Here is an 18,599-nt window from a genome sequence, read left to right on the forward strand (position 1 = left end):
CATCCCAGAGTAAATCCCACTTAATCGTGGTGAAGAATTCTTTTAATGCACTGTTGAATTCAATTTGCTAGTATCTTGATGAGGATTTTTGCATCCAGGTTCATCAGGGATTTGGCCTGTAATTCTCTTTTTTAGTGAGGTCTTTGGTTTTGGAATCAAGGTAAGGCTGGCTTCACAGAATGAGTTTGGAAGCTTTCCTTCCATTTCTGTTTTTTGGAACACTTTGAGAAGAATAGGTATTAAACTGTTCCTTAAATGTCTGGTAGGATTTCCCTGGGAAGGCATCTGGTCCATAACTCTTATTTTGGGGGCCACTTAGAGTATTCTTGATTAACAATTTTTTTCTTCCAACACTTCACATAGGTCATTCCAGTCTCTCCTGGCCGGTAGGGTTTCTTCTGAGAAATGCACTAATAGCCTAATGGGGGTTCCTTTGTAGACTACCATCATTTTTTCACTGGATTTTAGGAGTTGCTCTTTATCTTGATTTTTGACAGTTTCATTATAATGTGTCTTGGAGGTCTTTTTGCACTGAGATAATAGAGTGATCTCTTGGCTTCATAAACTTGGATGTCCAATTCTCTCCTCAGGTGTGGGAAGTTCTTGGCTATTATTCATTTAAATAAACTTTCTGCAACTTTCCCTCTTCTCCTTCTGGAATCCTTATTATTCTGATTTTTTTTTCTTTTTATAAAATCCTATGCATCATGCAGATTTCACTCTTTTCTTAATCTTTTTTCTTTAATCTCCACTAATTGGGTTGTTTAATTTTCTTGTCCCCTAACTCACTTATTCTGTCTTTCACTTGTTCTACTATTGTGTACATGCTCTCTATTACATTTTCCATTTCATTCATTAAGTTCCTCAGCTCTACTCTCTAGTCTGCTGAGGATGTATCACCAGACCATCTCATCCACCAGGGAAGTAAAGCACGAGCACACGTATTAGGACCTGAAAGATGGTGAACTATGTCTTGGAATGGTGAAGACAAAGGAAACTTGGTGAAGGTCTGTAAAGGTCCTGATGTGCAAATTGGTTATCTGACCTTTGTATAGGGGCAAAAGACTAATCGAACCATTTAGTAACTGGTTTCCTCCAAAGTTTCCCTCAGGATAGCTGGCATGCTCACACACAAACCTACAAGTTTTATCTAGTAAAGTGAATGACTAGGGTCTTCAACCACAACTATTTCAACCTATTCTCAAACTTCAAATGGCTAAGAAGCCTGCCTTGATAGCATGGAGCCAGGAGTGGAATGCAAGTGCCTAGTGGGCTACTTTTGGTAAGCAGAAGTAGTGCTACAAGATGAATCAAATGCTTGGTTAAGGTACCCAATGCCAAACCTCATTAGACCCCAGAAAAGATATTGGTTGATATAAACAGGATAATGTCAATGGAAGTTGGAACCCACTAAGAAGTATGTAAACACCCACTTGCTGAATGACCTAGCCCTGAAAATGTTGGGAGTGATAGGCCCATACACAACCATGGCTGGCATTTGGTGATGCATGCAAGAAGGATGGAAGCAAGTGGGGGGCAGGGAACATGGGTTCCCCCCAGGGCCACCACAGCCACTATGCCACAATGAGTAGGAAGGCCACTGTGGTGAGACTTGAAGCCTTGGGCATGGGCCCAGGTGGAGCTGCCACTGGTGCAGATCTTGGTGATAGTAGCAAATATTCAAATGAGAACTTTGAGGGCTGGGGGCACCTGCATGACTCATTGGTTGAGCTTCCAGCTCTTGATCTCAGCTCAGGTCATGATTTCATGGTTCGTGGGATCAAGCCCCATGTTGGGCTCTGAGCTGACAGTATGGAGCCTGCTTGTAATTCTCTCTCTCTCTGCCCCTCCCATGCTCTCATGTGTCCACATGCAAGCATGCTCTCTCCCTCTCTTTCAAAATAAATAAATTTTTTAAAAACTTAAAAAAAAAACTTTGAAGGCTGAAGTGGAGAAAGGTTCCATGTCAACAGCAATTGAACATGGGTCAGTTGGTCCTGAGAGATGGGCAAGCGCCATTGTGAAAGAACAGGCAATTGCCTCCATTGTCTTCGGCCAATCAAAAGGGAGTCGATTCATATTTTTAAAAAATTCACCTAGAGGAGGATGGGGGCACAGTAGGAGGACCTTAGGCTTGTCTCATCCCAGGAATACAACTAGGTAACTATCAAATTATTCTAAATACCCAAGAAACCAATCTGAAGGTTGACAGAACAAACTCCATACCTAAAGGGGGAGAAGAAGCCACATCAAAGAAGGTAGGGAGTGTGGAGACGTGGTTCAGGGGAGAAAAAGATCACAGGTGCTGTGGAGAGTATGGAGCCATGGTTGTGGAGAAGGGTGAGAGAGGTCAGAACACACAAGGGAACACAAAAAGACAAGATTTCCACAAAGCCATAGGGTGAGAAAATGACAGGGGCTGCTTTGTATATGTTCTTGCAACCAGTGAGTCTTAAAGCCTGAAGTTTTAAAGGTCAGCAGGCTGGACTGGGATAGAACCCTGAGGGCACTGCCCTGCTCCTGAAGAAAGGTCAGGCAAACAACCTAGGGGAAATGGCCTGGAAACAGTGACCTGAAGAATGCCTGGGGCACACAAGGAGGGAGATTATTTTCTCTCCTTGGGGCACATCCCTAAAGGCAACATTCATGAAGAAGCCTCTACAGGGACAAAGGAGCTGGCTGGCACCATTTCCCTCCTCCACCCCTCAGCATAAGCACAGAGCCACCTGCTGGCAGCACAGCACAGACACTGGGGCCTAACTTTCTTACACCAAGCCCCAAACACCTGTGCTCTGGCATGACTGACTTTCTTGGTCAAGCATGCCTCAGTCCCAGTGCAGCAGGCCCCTCCCCAAGACTAGTACAAACCCCTGTCCATGCCACTCCCTAAAGCCTGAAATTTTAAAAGTTATCAGGCTGGGCTAGAGTTCAGAGGGCACTGTCCTGCTCCTGGAGAGAAGGCAGGTAAACAACATAGGGGCACACAGTGTGGAAACAGTGATTTGAAAAATGCACACGGGGAATTATTCCTTCTTCTCAGAGTGCTTCCCTAAGAGGCAGCATTCATGGAGAAGCCTCTAAGACACAAAGAAACTGGCTGGAACCATTTCCCTTCCCAACCCCTCAGCACAAACAAAAAGCTACCCTGGGTAGCAGCCCAGCACTGACACTAGCTGCCTAACTTGCTTACATCTCGTCCCACACAACTGTGGTCTGGCGGGACTGCCCTTCTCAATCAAGCTTGACTCAGTCCCAGCACAGTGGGTCCCTACCCCAGAAGACCAGCAGAAACCCCTACCAACACATCTCCTGACCACAGAGTTCTGCAGGGTCTCAGTTCTAGTGGAAGTAGTATCAGGTCTCATTTAACAAGCAGACCAGACCCCACCTAGTTAAAACTCGCCACATTCTGACCAAGGAGCAAACATTTTCCTAATCAGGGTAAGGAAACAGACACCCACATCCAGGAGACACAGGGAACTCCTTAAAATCAACAAAACTGGCCAACATCAAGACATATTGTAATTAAATTTGAAAAATAGAGTGATAAAGAAAAAATCCCAAACGCAGCAACACAAAAGAAGCCCTTAATTCACAAGGGGAAATCCATAAGGCCAGCTGCAGATTTCTCAACAGAAACTTAACAAGCCAAAAGGTAGTGGTATGATATATTCAAAGTGCTGAATGGTAAAAATCTTCAGCCAAGAATACACTATCCAGCAACACTATCATCAAAACAGAAGAAGAGATAAAGAGTTTCCCAGACCAACAAACACTAAAGGAGTTCATGACCCCTAAACCAGCCCTACAAGAAATATTAAAAAGGACTCTTTAGTGCAAAGGAGAGACCAAAACTGACAAAGACAGCAAAGGAACAGAGAAAATACCCAGAAACAATTACAAAGCAAGTAATAAAACTGCACTAAATGCATATCTATCAGTAATTACTCTAAATGAAAATGGACTAAACTCTCTAATCAAAAGATATAGGATGTCAAAATGGAAATAAATAAATAAATAAATAAATAAATAAATAAATAATAAGGAAGACTCCTCTATACACTGCCTACAAGAGACTCATTTTAGACCTAAAGACACCTGCAGCTTGTAAGTAAAGGGATGAAGAAACATTCATAACACAAATGGATGTCAAAAAAAAAAAAAAGCCAGAGTAGCAATACTTACTTATATAAGGAAAACTAGTTTTTTTTTTTTAATTTTTTTTTCAATGTTTTTTATTTATTTTTGGGACAGAGAGAAACAGAGCATGAACGGGGGAGGGGCAGAGAGAGAGGGAGACACAGCATCGGAAACAGGCTCCAGGCTCCGAGCCATCAGCCAGAGCCGGACGCGGGTCTCGAACTCACGGACCGCGAGATCGTGACCTGGCTGAAGTCGGACGCTTAACCGACTGCGCCACCCAGGCGCCCTGGAAAACTAGTTTTAAAACAAAGACTATAACAAGAGATAAAGAAAGGCACTTTATTATGACTAAGAAAACAATTCAACAAGAAGGTATAACAATAGAATGTTTATGCCCCCAACATGAAGCACACAAATACATCAAAAAATTAATAATACACATAAAGAAACTCATTGACAATAATACAATAGTAGGGGACTTTAACACCCCACTTACATCGATGGATATATCATCTAAGCAGAAAATCACTAAGGAAACAATGGCTTTGAATGACACACTGGACCAGAAGGACTTAACAGATATATTCAGAACATTCTATCTTCAAACAGCAGAATACACATTCTTTTCAAGTGCACACAGGACATTCTCCAGAATACATCACACTAGGTCACAAATCAGGCCTCAACACATACAAAAAGACTGAAATCATACCATACCGAAACCAGATAAAGACTCCACTAAGAAAGACACCAGGCCAATATCCTTGATGAACATGGATGCAAACACTGTCAATAAAATACTAGCAAAACAAATCCAACAGTACATTAAACGAATCATTCACCATGATCAACTGGGACTTATTCCTGGGTTGCAAGAGTAGTTCAACATTCACAAATCAATGTGATACACCATGTTAATTCAAGGAATGACAAGAACCATATGGTCCTTCCAATAGATGCAGAAAAAGCATTTGACAAAATACAACATCCATTCATGATAAAAACTGTCAACAAAGTAGGGTTACAAGAAGCATACCTCAACATAGTAAAGTCCATACATGAAAAACCCACAGCTAATATCATCCTTAATTGGGAAAAACTGAGAGCTTTTTCCTACCATCAAGAATAAGACAGGGATATCAACTGTCACCACTTTCATTCAACATAGTACTACAAGTCCCAGCCTCAGCAATCAGAAAAAAAATCAAAAACATCAAAACTGGCAAGGAAGAAGTAAAACTTTCACTATTTGCAGATGGCATGATACTTTATACAGAAAACCTGAAAGACCCCACCAAAAAGTTACTAGAATTGATACATGAATTCAATGAACTTGCAGATGACAAAATCAGTGTAAAGAAATCTGTTGCATTTCTATACACCAATAATGAGGCAGCAGAAAGAGAAATTAAGGAATCAACCCTATTTACAACTGGACCATAAACCGTAAGATACCTAGGAATAAGCCTAACTAAAGAGGTTGAAGATCTGTACTTTGAAAACTGTAAGATACACTGATGAAAGAAACTGAAGAGGTCACAAAGATATGGAAAACCGTTCCATGTTCATATGGATTGAAAGAACAAATACTGTTAAAATGTCTGTGTTACCCAAAGCAATGTACACATTTAAAGCAACCCCTATCAAAATACTACTAGCATTTTTCAAAGAGCTAGAACAAACAATCCTACAATTTGTATGGAACCATGAAAGACTGTGAATGGCCAAAGCAACCTTGAAAAAGAAAAGCAAGGCTGGAGGCATCACAATTCCAGACTTCAAGTCATATTACAAAATGCAGTTTTCAAGACTGGTACCAAAATAGACACATAGACCAATAGAACAGAATAGAACACTCAGAAATGAACCCACACTCTATAGTCAATTAATCTTCGACAAAGCAGGAAAGAATATCCAATGGGAAAAGGACAGTCTCTTCAACAAGTGGTGTTGGGAAAACTGGACAGCAACTTGCAAAAGAATGAAATTGGACCACTTTCTTACACCATACACAAAAATAAATTCAAAATGGATCAAACACCCTGATGTAACACATGAAACCATTCAAATCCTAAAGGAGAACACAGGCAGTAATCTCTTTGACATTGGCCATAGCAACTTCCTACTAGATATGTCTCCTTAGGCAAGGGAAACAAAAGCAAAAATAAACTATTGAGACTTCACGAAGATAAAAAGCTTCTGCACAGCAAAGGAAATAAATCTAAAAGACAACCTACGGAATGGGGGAAGATATATTTGCAAATGATTTATCTGATAAAGGGTTAGTATCCAAAATATATGAAGAACCTATAAAACTCAACACTCAACAAATGAATAATCAAATTTAGGGTCGCATGGCTGTATCAGTCGGTAGAGCCTGTGATGCTTGATCTCGGGGTTGTGAGCTTGAGCTCCATGTTGGGTGCAGATCACTTTAAAAAATAAAACAATATTTTAAAAATGAATAATCAAATTTAAAAATGGGCAGAAGACATGAAGACATTTTTCCAAAGAAGACACACAGACAGCCAACAGACACATGAAAAGATGCTCAACATAACTCATCATCAGGGAAATACAAATCAAAACCACAATGAGATACCACCACCTCATACCTGTCAGAATGGCTAAAATCAAAAACACAAGAAATAACAAGTTTGACGAGGATGTGGAGAAAGGGGAACCCTCTCGTACTATCCGTAGAAATGCGAATGGTACAGCCACTCTGGAGAACAGTACGGAGTTTCCTCAAAAAGGTAAAAATAGAACTATCCTATGATCTAGCAATTGCACTAGGTATTTACACAAAAGATACAAAACGCTAATTCAAAGGGATAAAAGCACCCCTATGTGTATCGCAGCATTATCTACAACAGGCAAATTATGGAAGGAGCTCAAATGTCCATTGACTGACAAATGGATAAAGAAAATGTGGTATATATATACAACAGAATATTACTCAACCATAAAAATGAATGAAATCTTGCCAATTGCAAGGATGGTGATGTAACTAGAGAGTATAATGCTAAGTAAAATAAGCCAGAGAAAGACAAATACCATATGATTTCATTCATATGTGGAATTTAAGAAACAAAACAAAGGAGCATAGAGCAAAAAGGAGAGAGGCAAACAAAGAAACAGATTCTTAATTATAGAGAACAAACTGATGGCCATCAGAGGAGATGGGTGTGGGGATGGGTTAAATAGTTGATAGGGATTAAGTAGTCACTTGTTGGGACGAGCACCAGGTGATGTATGTAAGTGCTGAATCACTAAATTGTACATCTGAAACTAATATTACACTGTATATCAACTGAAATTTAAATAAAATTTAAAAAATAAAATTGAGGGGAAAATAAATAAAAATAATATTGAATGTTTATTAGTCATCTGTTTCTTAATCTTATAAATTACAGTTTATAACTTTATTAATTTCAGTAATTTGTAGATTCTTTTGGCTTTTCTATATAAACAATTATATCATTTTTCTTTAATTTTTTTTTCAACGTTTTTTATTTATTTTTGGGACAGAGAGAGACAGAGCATGAACGGGGGAGGGGCAGAGAGAGAGGGAAACACAGACTCGGAAACAGGCTCCAGGCTCCAAGCCATCAGCCCAGAGCCTGACGCGGGGCTCGAACTCACGGACCGTGAGATCGTGACCTGGCTGAAGTCGGACGCTTAACCGACTGCGCCACCCAGGCGCCCCTATATCATTTTTCAAATAAACACAATATTTTATTTAAAAAATTATAATAAAATAAGATAAAAATTGTTCAGCTCCAGAATTTCTGCTTGTTTCTTTTCTATGATCTAGTATCTTTGGTAAGTGTCATTTTATTTACATATCTCCCCCTGATTTCCTTAAATAGTCTTTCTGAGTTTTTGTAGCTCACTGATTTTCTTCAAAACAGGTATTTCAAATTCTTTATGAGGAAGGTCACAAAATTCCATGCCTCTGAACTAGGTTATTGAGAATTATTATCTTTTGTTAATGACACGTTAATGACATTTTTCATGTCCTTGTAATTTTGCTGCTTTGCATCCGAAGTTGGAAGACACTTCCTTAAATCTTTACTAGTTCCCTTCAGTCAGAGTATTCTGTGTATTGGTACTATTATATCTGGGGTTTTCTCTATCTTTGTATGGATACAACTGCTCCATTATTCTTGCTCTCTCTTGTGGCAGAATTCTTAACTTTTAGGTCTTGTCTGGTTGTCACAATTCAGCAGATTGGCTACTGGAAACTTGTCTTTTGTTTTCCAGAAGGTGGTGCTATGGGCTCAACTGTATGGTTTCTCTCTTCCTCACAAATCCTGATCTGTTTTGCTAACAGCACTCTAACAGACTAGCTCTCACCACTGAACTCAGGAGCATGTACAGGAAGTCAGCCACAATGGGAGGTGGGGTGTATTTGTCAGCTTAGCACTTGGTCATTGAGGGTGCCCTTGGACCTGGTGGGGAAATCCTTGGGTGAGGTTCTCCCAAGAGGCTGGGGGGGGGGGGGGTGGATCCTGCTGAATTCTTGAGTGTAATCAACAGGGACCATGTCCCTTTAAAGTCCTTTGATATTCTTCTTTCCCAATCTCTTCTCCCTTCTCCCAGTCCTGACTTGATACTCTGGGATGAATACCCAAAAATGGATTTCTCCAGCCATGTCCCACACAATTGGGAGTAGATGGGCAATCTACTATCCTCTAGCCCCACTGGAGAGGTCACTGCCAATGGACAGTTCCAGTCCACCAATGTCAGCAAATTTGTGCAGGAATCTCCCATCAAGAGGGCTGGATTTTTGGAAATTCTTTCTTCTGTGAGTATCTGCCCAGGACAGCACACTCCAGGTTTTTTTCTGAATGTGGCCAGGGGGCTGGGGCAGACTTGCTGGTTTTGCTGGTTCCATGGCCCATACTGAGGTCTTCTGCCTATTACCGAATTCACAGGAGGATGAGACTACTCCCATGTCCCTTGGCCTAAGGTGCTGTATCTCACAACTCCCACTGAGGCACTTTTGTTCACAGATGGATGTCTAATAAGTTGTTTTAAAAGGGAGCCAAAACAGAGGAACATCTTATACCACCATGATGCTGATATCCGCAAGTGAGTTAAAGGACAGGACAGTAAATAAATATCATAAAATGGCCTAAGAAGAAGTGACAGAAAGACAGGAAAGAAACCACTCAACACAGGTTTGACAGAAACTTAAGAGAGGAAATATAATTGGTGGTGCCACTCTTGTTTTTTGTTTGCTATTGAATAATTTGTTTTAATTTTTTTCTTTTTGTTTTCAAGTTTTTATTTAAATTCAATTTAGTTAAGATACACTGTAATATTAGTTTCAGGTATAGAATTTAGTGATTCATCACTTACATACAACACCCAGTGCTCATCACAGCAAGTGGTCTCCTTAATCTCCATCACCCATTTAACCCTTCCCTCTACCCACCTTCCCTCCAGTAATTCTGTTTGTTCTCTGTAGTTAAGAGTCTGTTTGGTGGTTTGCCTGTCTTTTTTCCCCCTACGTCCATCTGTTTTGTTTCTTAAATTCCCATATGAATGAAATCATATGGTATTTGTCCTTCTCTAACTTATTTCACTTAGCATAATACTCTAACTCCAACCACATCATTGCAAATGGCAAGATTCCATCTTTTTTCTTTTTCTTTTCTTTTTTTTGTTTTTCTTTTTTCTTTTCTTTTTTTTTTCTTTTTTTTTTTTTTTTTTTTTTTTTGGCCATTCTTGGTTTTAAAACAAACATCAGGCTATCAAATCATGCATGTTTCCAAACTCCAACCCTCAGCTTAATGCTTTCCATGCAATCAATTCTGTGTAATAGGAAATGCCAAAAGCCAGGCTTCAAGGTGCAACTCACCCTGGTAACTAAAAGGCAATCCATGTTGAAAACACCCACAAGGATGTCTTGCCAAAGGAAGAAGAGAAGAAGAAGAAGAAGAAGAAGAAGAAGAAGAAGAAGAAGAAGAAGTTGTTTTAACAAAATATATTCATTGGAACAATGAAAGGAGGAAATGAGAAAGCCTTGGAGACTTGCATCTTTACTACATTCACCCTTTGGCTATGTGACTTCTAAGGTCATAACACAGGCTAACTGAGTGTCTTTTCTTCCCACAGCCATGGCCACAGCGAAGTCCACCCCTGATGAGCCCCTGCTCAGAGGCAAAAGAACACATGATCTCCAGGAGATGTTGACAGAAGTAGGACTGGCACTCGAGTACTGGTTGCCCAAGTTGCAGGAACACCTGGGTGTGACTTGTGCCCAGGCCTTACAACACCTGGAAGAAAAAGACCTCCAGAAGCTGAAATCTCAAGCACGACATTCCTGGGAGAAAAAAGCCCTGGAGATGCTTCTTAACATGTCACACTCAAATAGTCTTTCAGAGTTACAGGAGTCTCGGCTGGAGATGAAAAAGAAAATGCAGAAGCATGCAGAGCAGACACTGCAAGAGCTAAGAGACTTGCTGTCAGAAGGGAGGCAGCAAGAGGAAGAAGCAGTGAGGAAAAAACAGGCAGAGCTGAGGCAGGCAATGGGGATCCCTGAAGAATACTGGCCACCTCCCCAAAAGTCCCTACAAGAAGTCATGGAAAACATTCAGAAACAACTCAACCTCATGGAGGGGACATTGTCTCACAGGCAGAACCTCCCAGATGGAGATCTGGTGAGATGGGCATCTGGAGGGTTGGCTCTGCAGGGAATTTACAAAACTAGCGATGAAAGGGGTTTGATAGAGAAGAGAGAGGAGCTACTCAGTGTCCCAAAGAACTTCTCACTCTTTGGCCCTGAGCAGGGCACACGGATGGAAACAAGAGAATTTACATCTTCTCAAGCAGAATCCACATTCACCCAGACGATAGAGAAGCTGGGCTTCAGTGCAACTGCCTCAGCCAAAGGTGAAGGTTGGGGATTTAGCCTGAAAGCTAGTGTACATCACAGCATACATTCAGAATCTAAGAAAACCCAACAATCACATTCTGAGCACTCTTATTTTTGCTCAACCAAGTTCAGCTACATCCCGCTGGCTTCCTGCCACTTTCCCACTGATCAGCTCCAGTTATCCAAGGCTGCTCTCCATGAATTAAAATGCATTGAAGACCTTCTGGGTCAGTCTGCAGGCTCAGACAGACTCCCTTTGCTAAAGTCCAGGAGTGAAGCCTTCTTCCACAGGTTTGGCTCTCATGCTAACCAGGGCCCTCTGCACTTGGGAGGAATCTACTGGTGGAAAGCCATTTCAGAGGGTTTCCAAAGTGAACAGCTGGCAGAAGTGAAACAGCAGTCAGCCAAGGCCCTGGATAGTTACATAAGGGGCAGCTACAGTGGCTTTGGAATTCAAGTTGCTACACACGTGGCTGTGACAGACTCTCATTCGAAAGAAGACTCTCAGAGCACAAGCTCCCAAAACCTCCAAACCAAAATCCAATTATCTGTGGCCCAGACAGGTGGCCCACCAGAAGCAAATGACCTTTTCCAGTGGAAAGCTGGCCTAGTTGCCAGTAATCGAAACTGGTGTGTCATTGACCGGGGAATTCAACTGGTGCCCGTCTGGGACATCATCCTCTCCAACCACAGAAGTGATTTTAAAGATCCTTTTCAGGTAGCTATGTGCCTGAAAGACAGCTACACTGCTCTGACTGGCCTCACTACCCAGATCCAGAGTGAAGAAGAATTACTCAGTGTTGTGAAGAAGGCCAGGGTTTTCCTAGAGGATGTGAAATCCTGGGAGGTATCTGACCCTGAAGAGCAGCTTAAAAAACTGATAAGTTTCATGCAAATGTTGAGTCAAAAACTAAAAAGTTATGACACTTGGATTAACATATGCCTGACAGATAGGGATCTGCAGAATTTTCTGGTAAACACTGTCAACTTTTGCAAAAGGTATTGCATTTATGAAACCAAATTTATTAAATCTCAGTTGCGCAGCCTTTTGGATCCTCACATCTATAGCGTGACAAACTTTCCTCAGGCTCATTCCATCATGCAGTGGATCTTCAGGTCAGAGTCAGAGCAAGAGTATATCAAAATCTCCCAATTTTCTGAATTAATTAAAATCTTTGAAAAAACCAAAAATGACTTCATGGAAGTGAAGATTAAGTCCGAGTCCCCAGAAATAGTGGAGGAAGCACAAAGAAAGGCCACGTATGAGGTCAGCCTGTCTCTTCGCTGCTTCTTGAATTACCTCCAAGAGACAGAGCAGCCAGACATACAGCTCTTGCTACTTTCCATTGCAACTGGCGCAGGTTACCACATGGTAAACAAGACTTTTCGGTATCTCCTGGGGTGTGATGAGTTAGACTTTCTAGTGCATGAAACACAAACTGCCCAAAATAAATACCAGGAGCTCAAAAATATTTGCAGCCACAGGGCTCAGGCATTCCTGGTGCTCACAGGTCTGACAGCCACTGTTGGAGTTACAGCTGTTTCTCCAAAGGAGAAAACACAACGTTTGACATTTATAAGACAGTACATGGGACAATCATTGACTAAAGAAGTTGTAGATGTCCTCACCAAACCTGGAGCAGATCATGATTGGGTAAACCTACAGAAAGACTTGAGTCTGCTCATTGATGGGAGTAATAAAGCCACCACCCCTTCATTGCAAATGGATGAAGTGAGAAAACATTTGCAAAGTATCTTCCATGAAAAGGAACTGCCTCATGAACCACATGATAATGAAAACAACAAATGGGAGGCCACAGAAAATGGAGCTTTCTTAGAATTGCTCCAGCGTCTAGGCCTAGAACACTACTACCCAAAGAGGATGAGCAGAGCTCATTTCCATCTGATCTACAAGACTTCTGTGTACAACACCCAGCCCAGCTCTGAACGGGAGCTTCCCTTCTACTTCCTACAGAAGCTACTCATGTTGGATTATGGGCTGAGATATCTGGTCTTCAAAGATGATGGAAACACAGAGAATCAAGTCTATCTAAGTGCCTTAAAACAGAAAAATGAGGTTTTTGATCCATATGATGATTTTTTTGAAGACAATGATAGTCCCACTAATCCTTCAGATCCTAATTCCAGACCCCATATTCACCCTATGGATATTCAGATGGCAATTCTTCACTGTGCTGATGATTTTGCTAGACAATATATTCTGGCCAAACTTTCCATTTGCCAGTTTGCCCTCCCTCTTCTTATACCTAATCCTTGCAATTCTCAAATTGAATTCTCTCTTTGGTCTCTCAGTCAAATTAGGAGAAGCTGGCAGCAAGCAAGGAAATCAACAAAAGACTCAGCAAAGAACAATTACAAGAATCAGCAAATGTGTCGTGTCTCTACCCCCATTGTGTCCTTTGTTAGGGTTGGAAATGGCTTCTCCGCTTCCAAATCTCAGATTATGAACTGTATTCTCAGTAAGCGTAAACATGATATCTTTTTTCATCGCCATTGCAGAGGGAGTAGCAAAGACTGTCTCTTGATGGGGGGTGTAGTGGAAATCTGCTGGTTCTGTCCTGGGGGTGAAGATGAGGACAGATTTGACAACTGTCTGACCTTCACCAATCTGCATGGAGATGCCAAGGAACATGAGAAGCAACTCACCTTCCTGAAGGAGATCTCTTCTCTCATTGTAGTCCTCATGGCAACTTCTGATGGCAATCAAGAAAACCGAAACATTATCCGTGGCCTGTGTGAGCTATCCAAACCTTTGATCTGTCTGCTTGATGACAAAGAAAAAACCACAGCCAATAATTCTGGCCAAAAAGTGAGGATTGGGATCAGGAACAGAAATGAGGCAGAATTAACAGAGGAGCTCAAAACTACAATCAGACATTTGCTAGAGCTCTCTGACACTACTTTTAGCTTAGAGGACTGTGCCCAGATTGCTCGTAAGCAAGGATTCCTTATTGATGAAGACCAGAGAGACTGCAAGGAAGCCAAAGAAAAGGCAGAGGTTCTCATGGCCCTATTAGGAGAAATGCAGATATCTCAGATGAAGGAAAACTTACTACCCCTTCAGGGACACCTGTGGCATCTTTGGTGTAAAAAGGACAAAGAACTCTATCATCTGAGAGAAAAGGGAAATCGGAGCATTGAACAACACAAGAGTGAGATTGAGGCAGAAAAACAAATAATACGGCAGCAACAATTGACCAGAGCCTTTCCTCTCAATGAGTTAATGCAATCTGTCCTTGAAATTATCCAAAACCATTCAGAAACTCATACGAAACTCTACTTCTTACAATGGCTGAGTGTGTCTTTGGACAACCTGACTGCAGGACACTTGGAAAAACTGAATGAAAAGAAAAAGGCTTTGTGGTCACTGGTACAAACAGAAAAGAAAAAAGCACCAAAGAACACCTCCCTGAAACACTGGCAAAATGAGATAGAAGCTATTTCTACAGAGATTACTGACTGCACCTTGGGAATTGAACAACTTCTCAGAGAAATAGGCCAGATCTATGAAGTTCTGGAAGAAACTTTCTCCACAAAAGATAACCTTTTTCTCTCCCTTCCCCAGATTGCTGCAGATCTAATGATATCTGGTCTTCCCATTGAGCTGATGGATGGGGATGCTTCATATGTGCCTCTAAAGTGGGTAGCAGCTATTTTTGACAAGGTCTCTGAGAAACTTGGAGACAAACGACTGTTTGTTCTCTCTATCCTTGGCCTGCAGAGCTCAGGGAAGTCCACCCTGCTGAATGCCCTTTTTGGGCTGCAGTTCACTGTCAGTGCTGGGAGGTGTACCCGGGGCGCCTACATGCAGCTCCTGAAGGTGGAGGAGACATTCACAGAGGAACTGGGCTTTGACTTTGTGCTTGTTGTGGACACAGAAGGACTTCGGGCCCCAGAACTCAGCAGCAAATCCCAGAATCGTGACAATGAGTTGGCAACCTTTGTTATTGGACTTGGAAACTTGACTCTGATTAACATTTTTGGGGAAAATCCATCAGAAATGCAAGATATTCTACAAATAGTTGTCCAAGCCTTTCTGAGGATGAAACAAGTAAAAATCTCCCCTAGCTGCCTTTTTGTCCATCAGAATGTGGGGGAAGTTACAGCTAAAGACCAAACTATGGAAGGACGAAGGCGGCTAGAGCAGAGATTAGATGAAATGGCAGCAAAAGCAGCTGAACAAGAACAGTATTCAGATGTAACCCGATTTAGTGATGTCATTAAGTTTGATGTCAATACTCATGTCTACTACTTTGCTCACCTCTGGGATGGCAATCCTCCGATGGCCCCTCCCAATCCCCGCTACAGCCACAATGTCCAGGAACTGAAAAGTAGAATTCTTCTCACAGCCAAACAGGAATCTAGGGGAGGCATCATGAAGATATCAGATGTAAAATTCCGAGTCCAAGATTTGTGGAGAGCCCTGGTGAATGAGAACTTTATTTTCAGTTTCAGGAACACACGAGAAGTCATGGCCATGAGCAAATTGGAAACAATGTATAACTACTGGACCTGGGAGCTGAGGAGTCATGTGCTGGGTTTGCAGAACCAGCTAATCAACCAGATTCAGAATGGGAAAATCCAGACATTCAGAAAAAGCACTTTTAAGGCGCCAGTCACAGAAAAATATGAAGCCATCAAGCAAGAACTTGAAAAATATTTTAATGAAGATCCAGATAGCGAAATACTGGTTCAGTGGAAAGCAAATTTTGAAAATAAGCTAATGATCCTTACAGAAGCACTTATTTTAGAAAGCCAAAAAAAAGCTGATGAACTTATTAGTTTTAAGAAAAGTCAAGAAAAACTGGACAGCAAAAAGTCAGGTTATGAAAAGGAATTATTAGAAAAAAGCCGAAGGTTGGCTTTAACTGTCAAAGGCACAGAATTGAGTGAGGAAGAGCTACATGAGAAGTTCAATCAACTTTGGGAAAAATGGGTCTATGCTGTGTCCTCAACTCTCCCTCCAGTCACAGAGCCTAACATTGATGTGGATTCTGAAAACATCCTTTTGGAGTATTTCAAAAAGGAGAAAAATATTGTAGACACACTGAAGGAAAATCCTGGAGAAAAGTTTCAAATCAATTATGACAAACATGTCAAAATGAACACGAAATATTACATAATTACAAGGACATTAGAGGGCTATGATAAAATGTCCATAGATAAGACTACTGACCACATTATTTCAAGATATACTGAAACTATTAAGAATATTTGGACACAACAGCGTGATTACAATCCAAATTATTTCCATGAAATCCTGAGAATAATAGATGAGGAAGTGAAATCTGCAAACACTGAGGGAAGATACACATTTACAAGTAAATATGAAATTGATTTATCTTTGTGTTTATTCCAAAAAGCATCAGAGACTTTTAAGAAGATGCACAGGGCATTCAAGAGAGCAAATGATCCTGTAAACTATCTGGAAAGTAAGAAAGAGGATTTCTTCATGAGTTTTAAGATATCTTGCCAAGGAGCAACTTCAGTCAAAACATTTGTTGATTTTCTGTGGCACAAACTCACTCCTGCTGTCTCTACCACCATATGGGAACAAATGGTCCTCAAAATTGCTGGGGACATGCGAGCTAACTGCCCCGCATTCAACGGAAACAAGTCTAACCTGGAGAAACATATTCTCATCTCTCTGGCAGAAGAAGAAAATTTTGATAATTACTGGGATTACCTTCATAATTCAGAATCATTTTTTAGGAATTACATTCTAAACCATATTAAAACATATTGTTCAGACAAAGGAAGTGAAAAAATAAAGACTTTTTTAAAAACAACTTTAGATGATATCAAGACTGCCATCCTCTCAGCTATTCATAAATCCACAGTAATAGCCAAAGATAAAAGCAGCACTGTGTCTGGGTGGTTGGATTTGTTCTGTGACCACCTGGGGAGTAATGTGATCTTTCCAAGAAAAGACTTGATAAGCATTGAACACCAAGAGATAAAAGATATTGAGTTTCTCAAAGAAGCTATGAGTGAAGCTTTGGATCCCACAATGAAGAGAGTAGAAGAGAACTATTTGAATATGTCTGAACAAGAAATGGTTCTGGCAGTTCAGAAAATGCTCTCTGAACATCTCTCTGGCTGCTGGAAACAGTGTCCCTGCTGTAGAGCAATTTGTACAAACACAATCCCTGGACATGAAGGAGACCACAGTGTTCCCTTCCACCGTCCTCAGGCTGTTAGTGGATGGTATTTTTACAAAACAGACAATTTTGTCATTGATTGCTGTACTAATTTGGTAGCAAGCGATCTTCTCTTGGTTTTGAGAGATGACTGGAAAGTCCCATATAGGAACTATCGACAGGCAGGAGGGGAGTATGCCATGTGGAGCATCACCCCAGACTCATCTACCCAGCCATACTGGAAATGGTTTGTCTCTCACTTCAGAGTAAAGCTAGAAGAAAAATATCAGAAAAAATTTATAAATAAAGGTAAAATCCCTGATGCTTGGGACAAAATAAAAAAGCAGGATGTGCTCGATGACTTGAAAAAACAGTAAAACTCAATGAACCCCAATACTCAGACAATCCTAAAATACCTCCTCCTCACAGTAAGAATCCTCATTATTACCTTTTTTCAAATGAAAAATCTAAAAATCAATCAATTAACATTTCAAGAGTTGAAGATTTCTTGTGAAAAGACTTCATTTTTCATTGCCTCAATTCCTTCTGGCTCAAAAACATATTTCTAAAATATATGAACATATGATAAAATCAAATAAAATCCATTTAAAATATCTACTGTACATTTTAAACTATTATTCAGAATGTTTTTATTTTGAAATATATAATGTTATATAAAGTCTCAGAGAAAGTCATTTTCATAGGAGGAAAACAAAATCATTGCAGACTACTACAAATTTACAAATTTCTATAGAATAAATATATGGATATTTCATACAATATTGACTGGAAGCTACCAAAAGCCTTTTTTTCTTTAATCCTGTGAAACTGTGAGAAAAAGTTACTAATCCTCAAATGGAGAAACATTCACGGAAAATTCATGATCCCCAAGCATAGCAACATTTAGGCATATTCTGTTCTGGAGAGGAATAAAACAGAGACTTTACCAGAACAAAGTCTGCATCAATTCAAGAAATGTTATCAAGCAAATATAGAAAACAGAAATCAAATAACTGTTCTTCTCATTTAATCCTCACCCTCTTCTTCCCTGGCATCTTGCCTATATATGTTAGAAAAAGGGGGGGGGGGGGGTCACAAGAGCTTAGGTATTCAAAGCTTGGTGCTGTATACAAGTCTAAGATAAACTGGCTTTTGGAACATAATTTATGACCAGCTAACATAATTTATGACCAGCTAAAAAGGGCCATTTTTTTTTTAATTTTTTTAACGTTTATTTATTTTTGAGACAGAGACAGAGCATGAACGGGGAGGGTCAGAGAGAGGGAGACACAGAATCTGAAACAGGCTCCAGGCTCTGAGCTGTCTGCACAGAGCCTGACGCGGGGCTCGAACTCACGGACTGTGAGATCATGGCCTGAGCCGAAGTCGGCCGCTTAACCGACTGAGCC

General features: G+C 40.7%; 1 protein-coding gene across 2 annotated transcripts in view; it reads left to right on the forward strand.

Moving 5' to 3' along the window:
* LOC112865953 (interferon-induced very large GTPase 1-like) overlaps window positions 1-17,982 on the forward strand; it is a 52,710-nt gene extending 34,728 nt beyond the window's left edge. For both annotated transcript variants that reach the window (XM_086678088.1, XM_086678089.1), the window contains one exon: window positions 10,270-17,982. In XM_086678088.1, the coding sequence (XP_086534214.1) occupies window positions 10,272-17,567 (7,296 nt within the window). In that variant the 5' untranslated portion in view covers window positions 10,270-10,271 and the 3' untranslated portion in view covers window positions 17,568-17,982. The remainder of the gene's footprint in view (window positions 1-10,269) is intronic.
* The last annotated feature ends 617 nt before the right edge of the window (window positions 17,983-18,599 follow it).

The sequence above is a fragment of the Puma concolor genome, chromosome D1 (assembly GCF_028749965.1).
Source record: "Puma concolor isolate L17-30 chromosome D1, mPumCon1.1.hap2, whole genome shotgun sequence".
Classification (NCBI taxonomy): domain Eukaryota; kingdom Metazoa; phylum Chordata; class Mammalia; order Carnivora; family Felidae; genus Puma; species Puma concolor.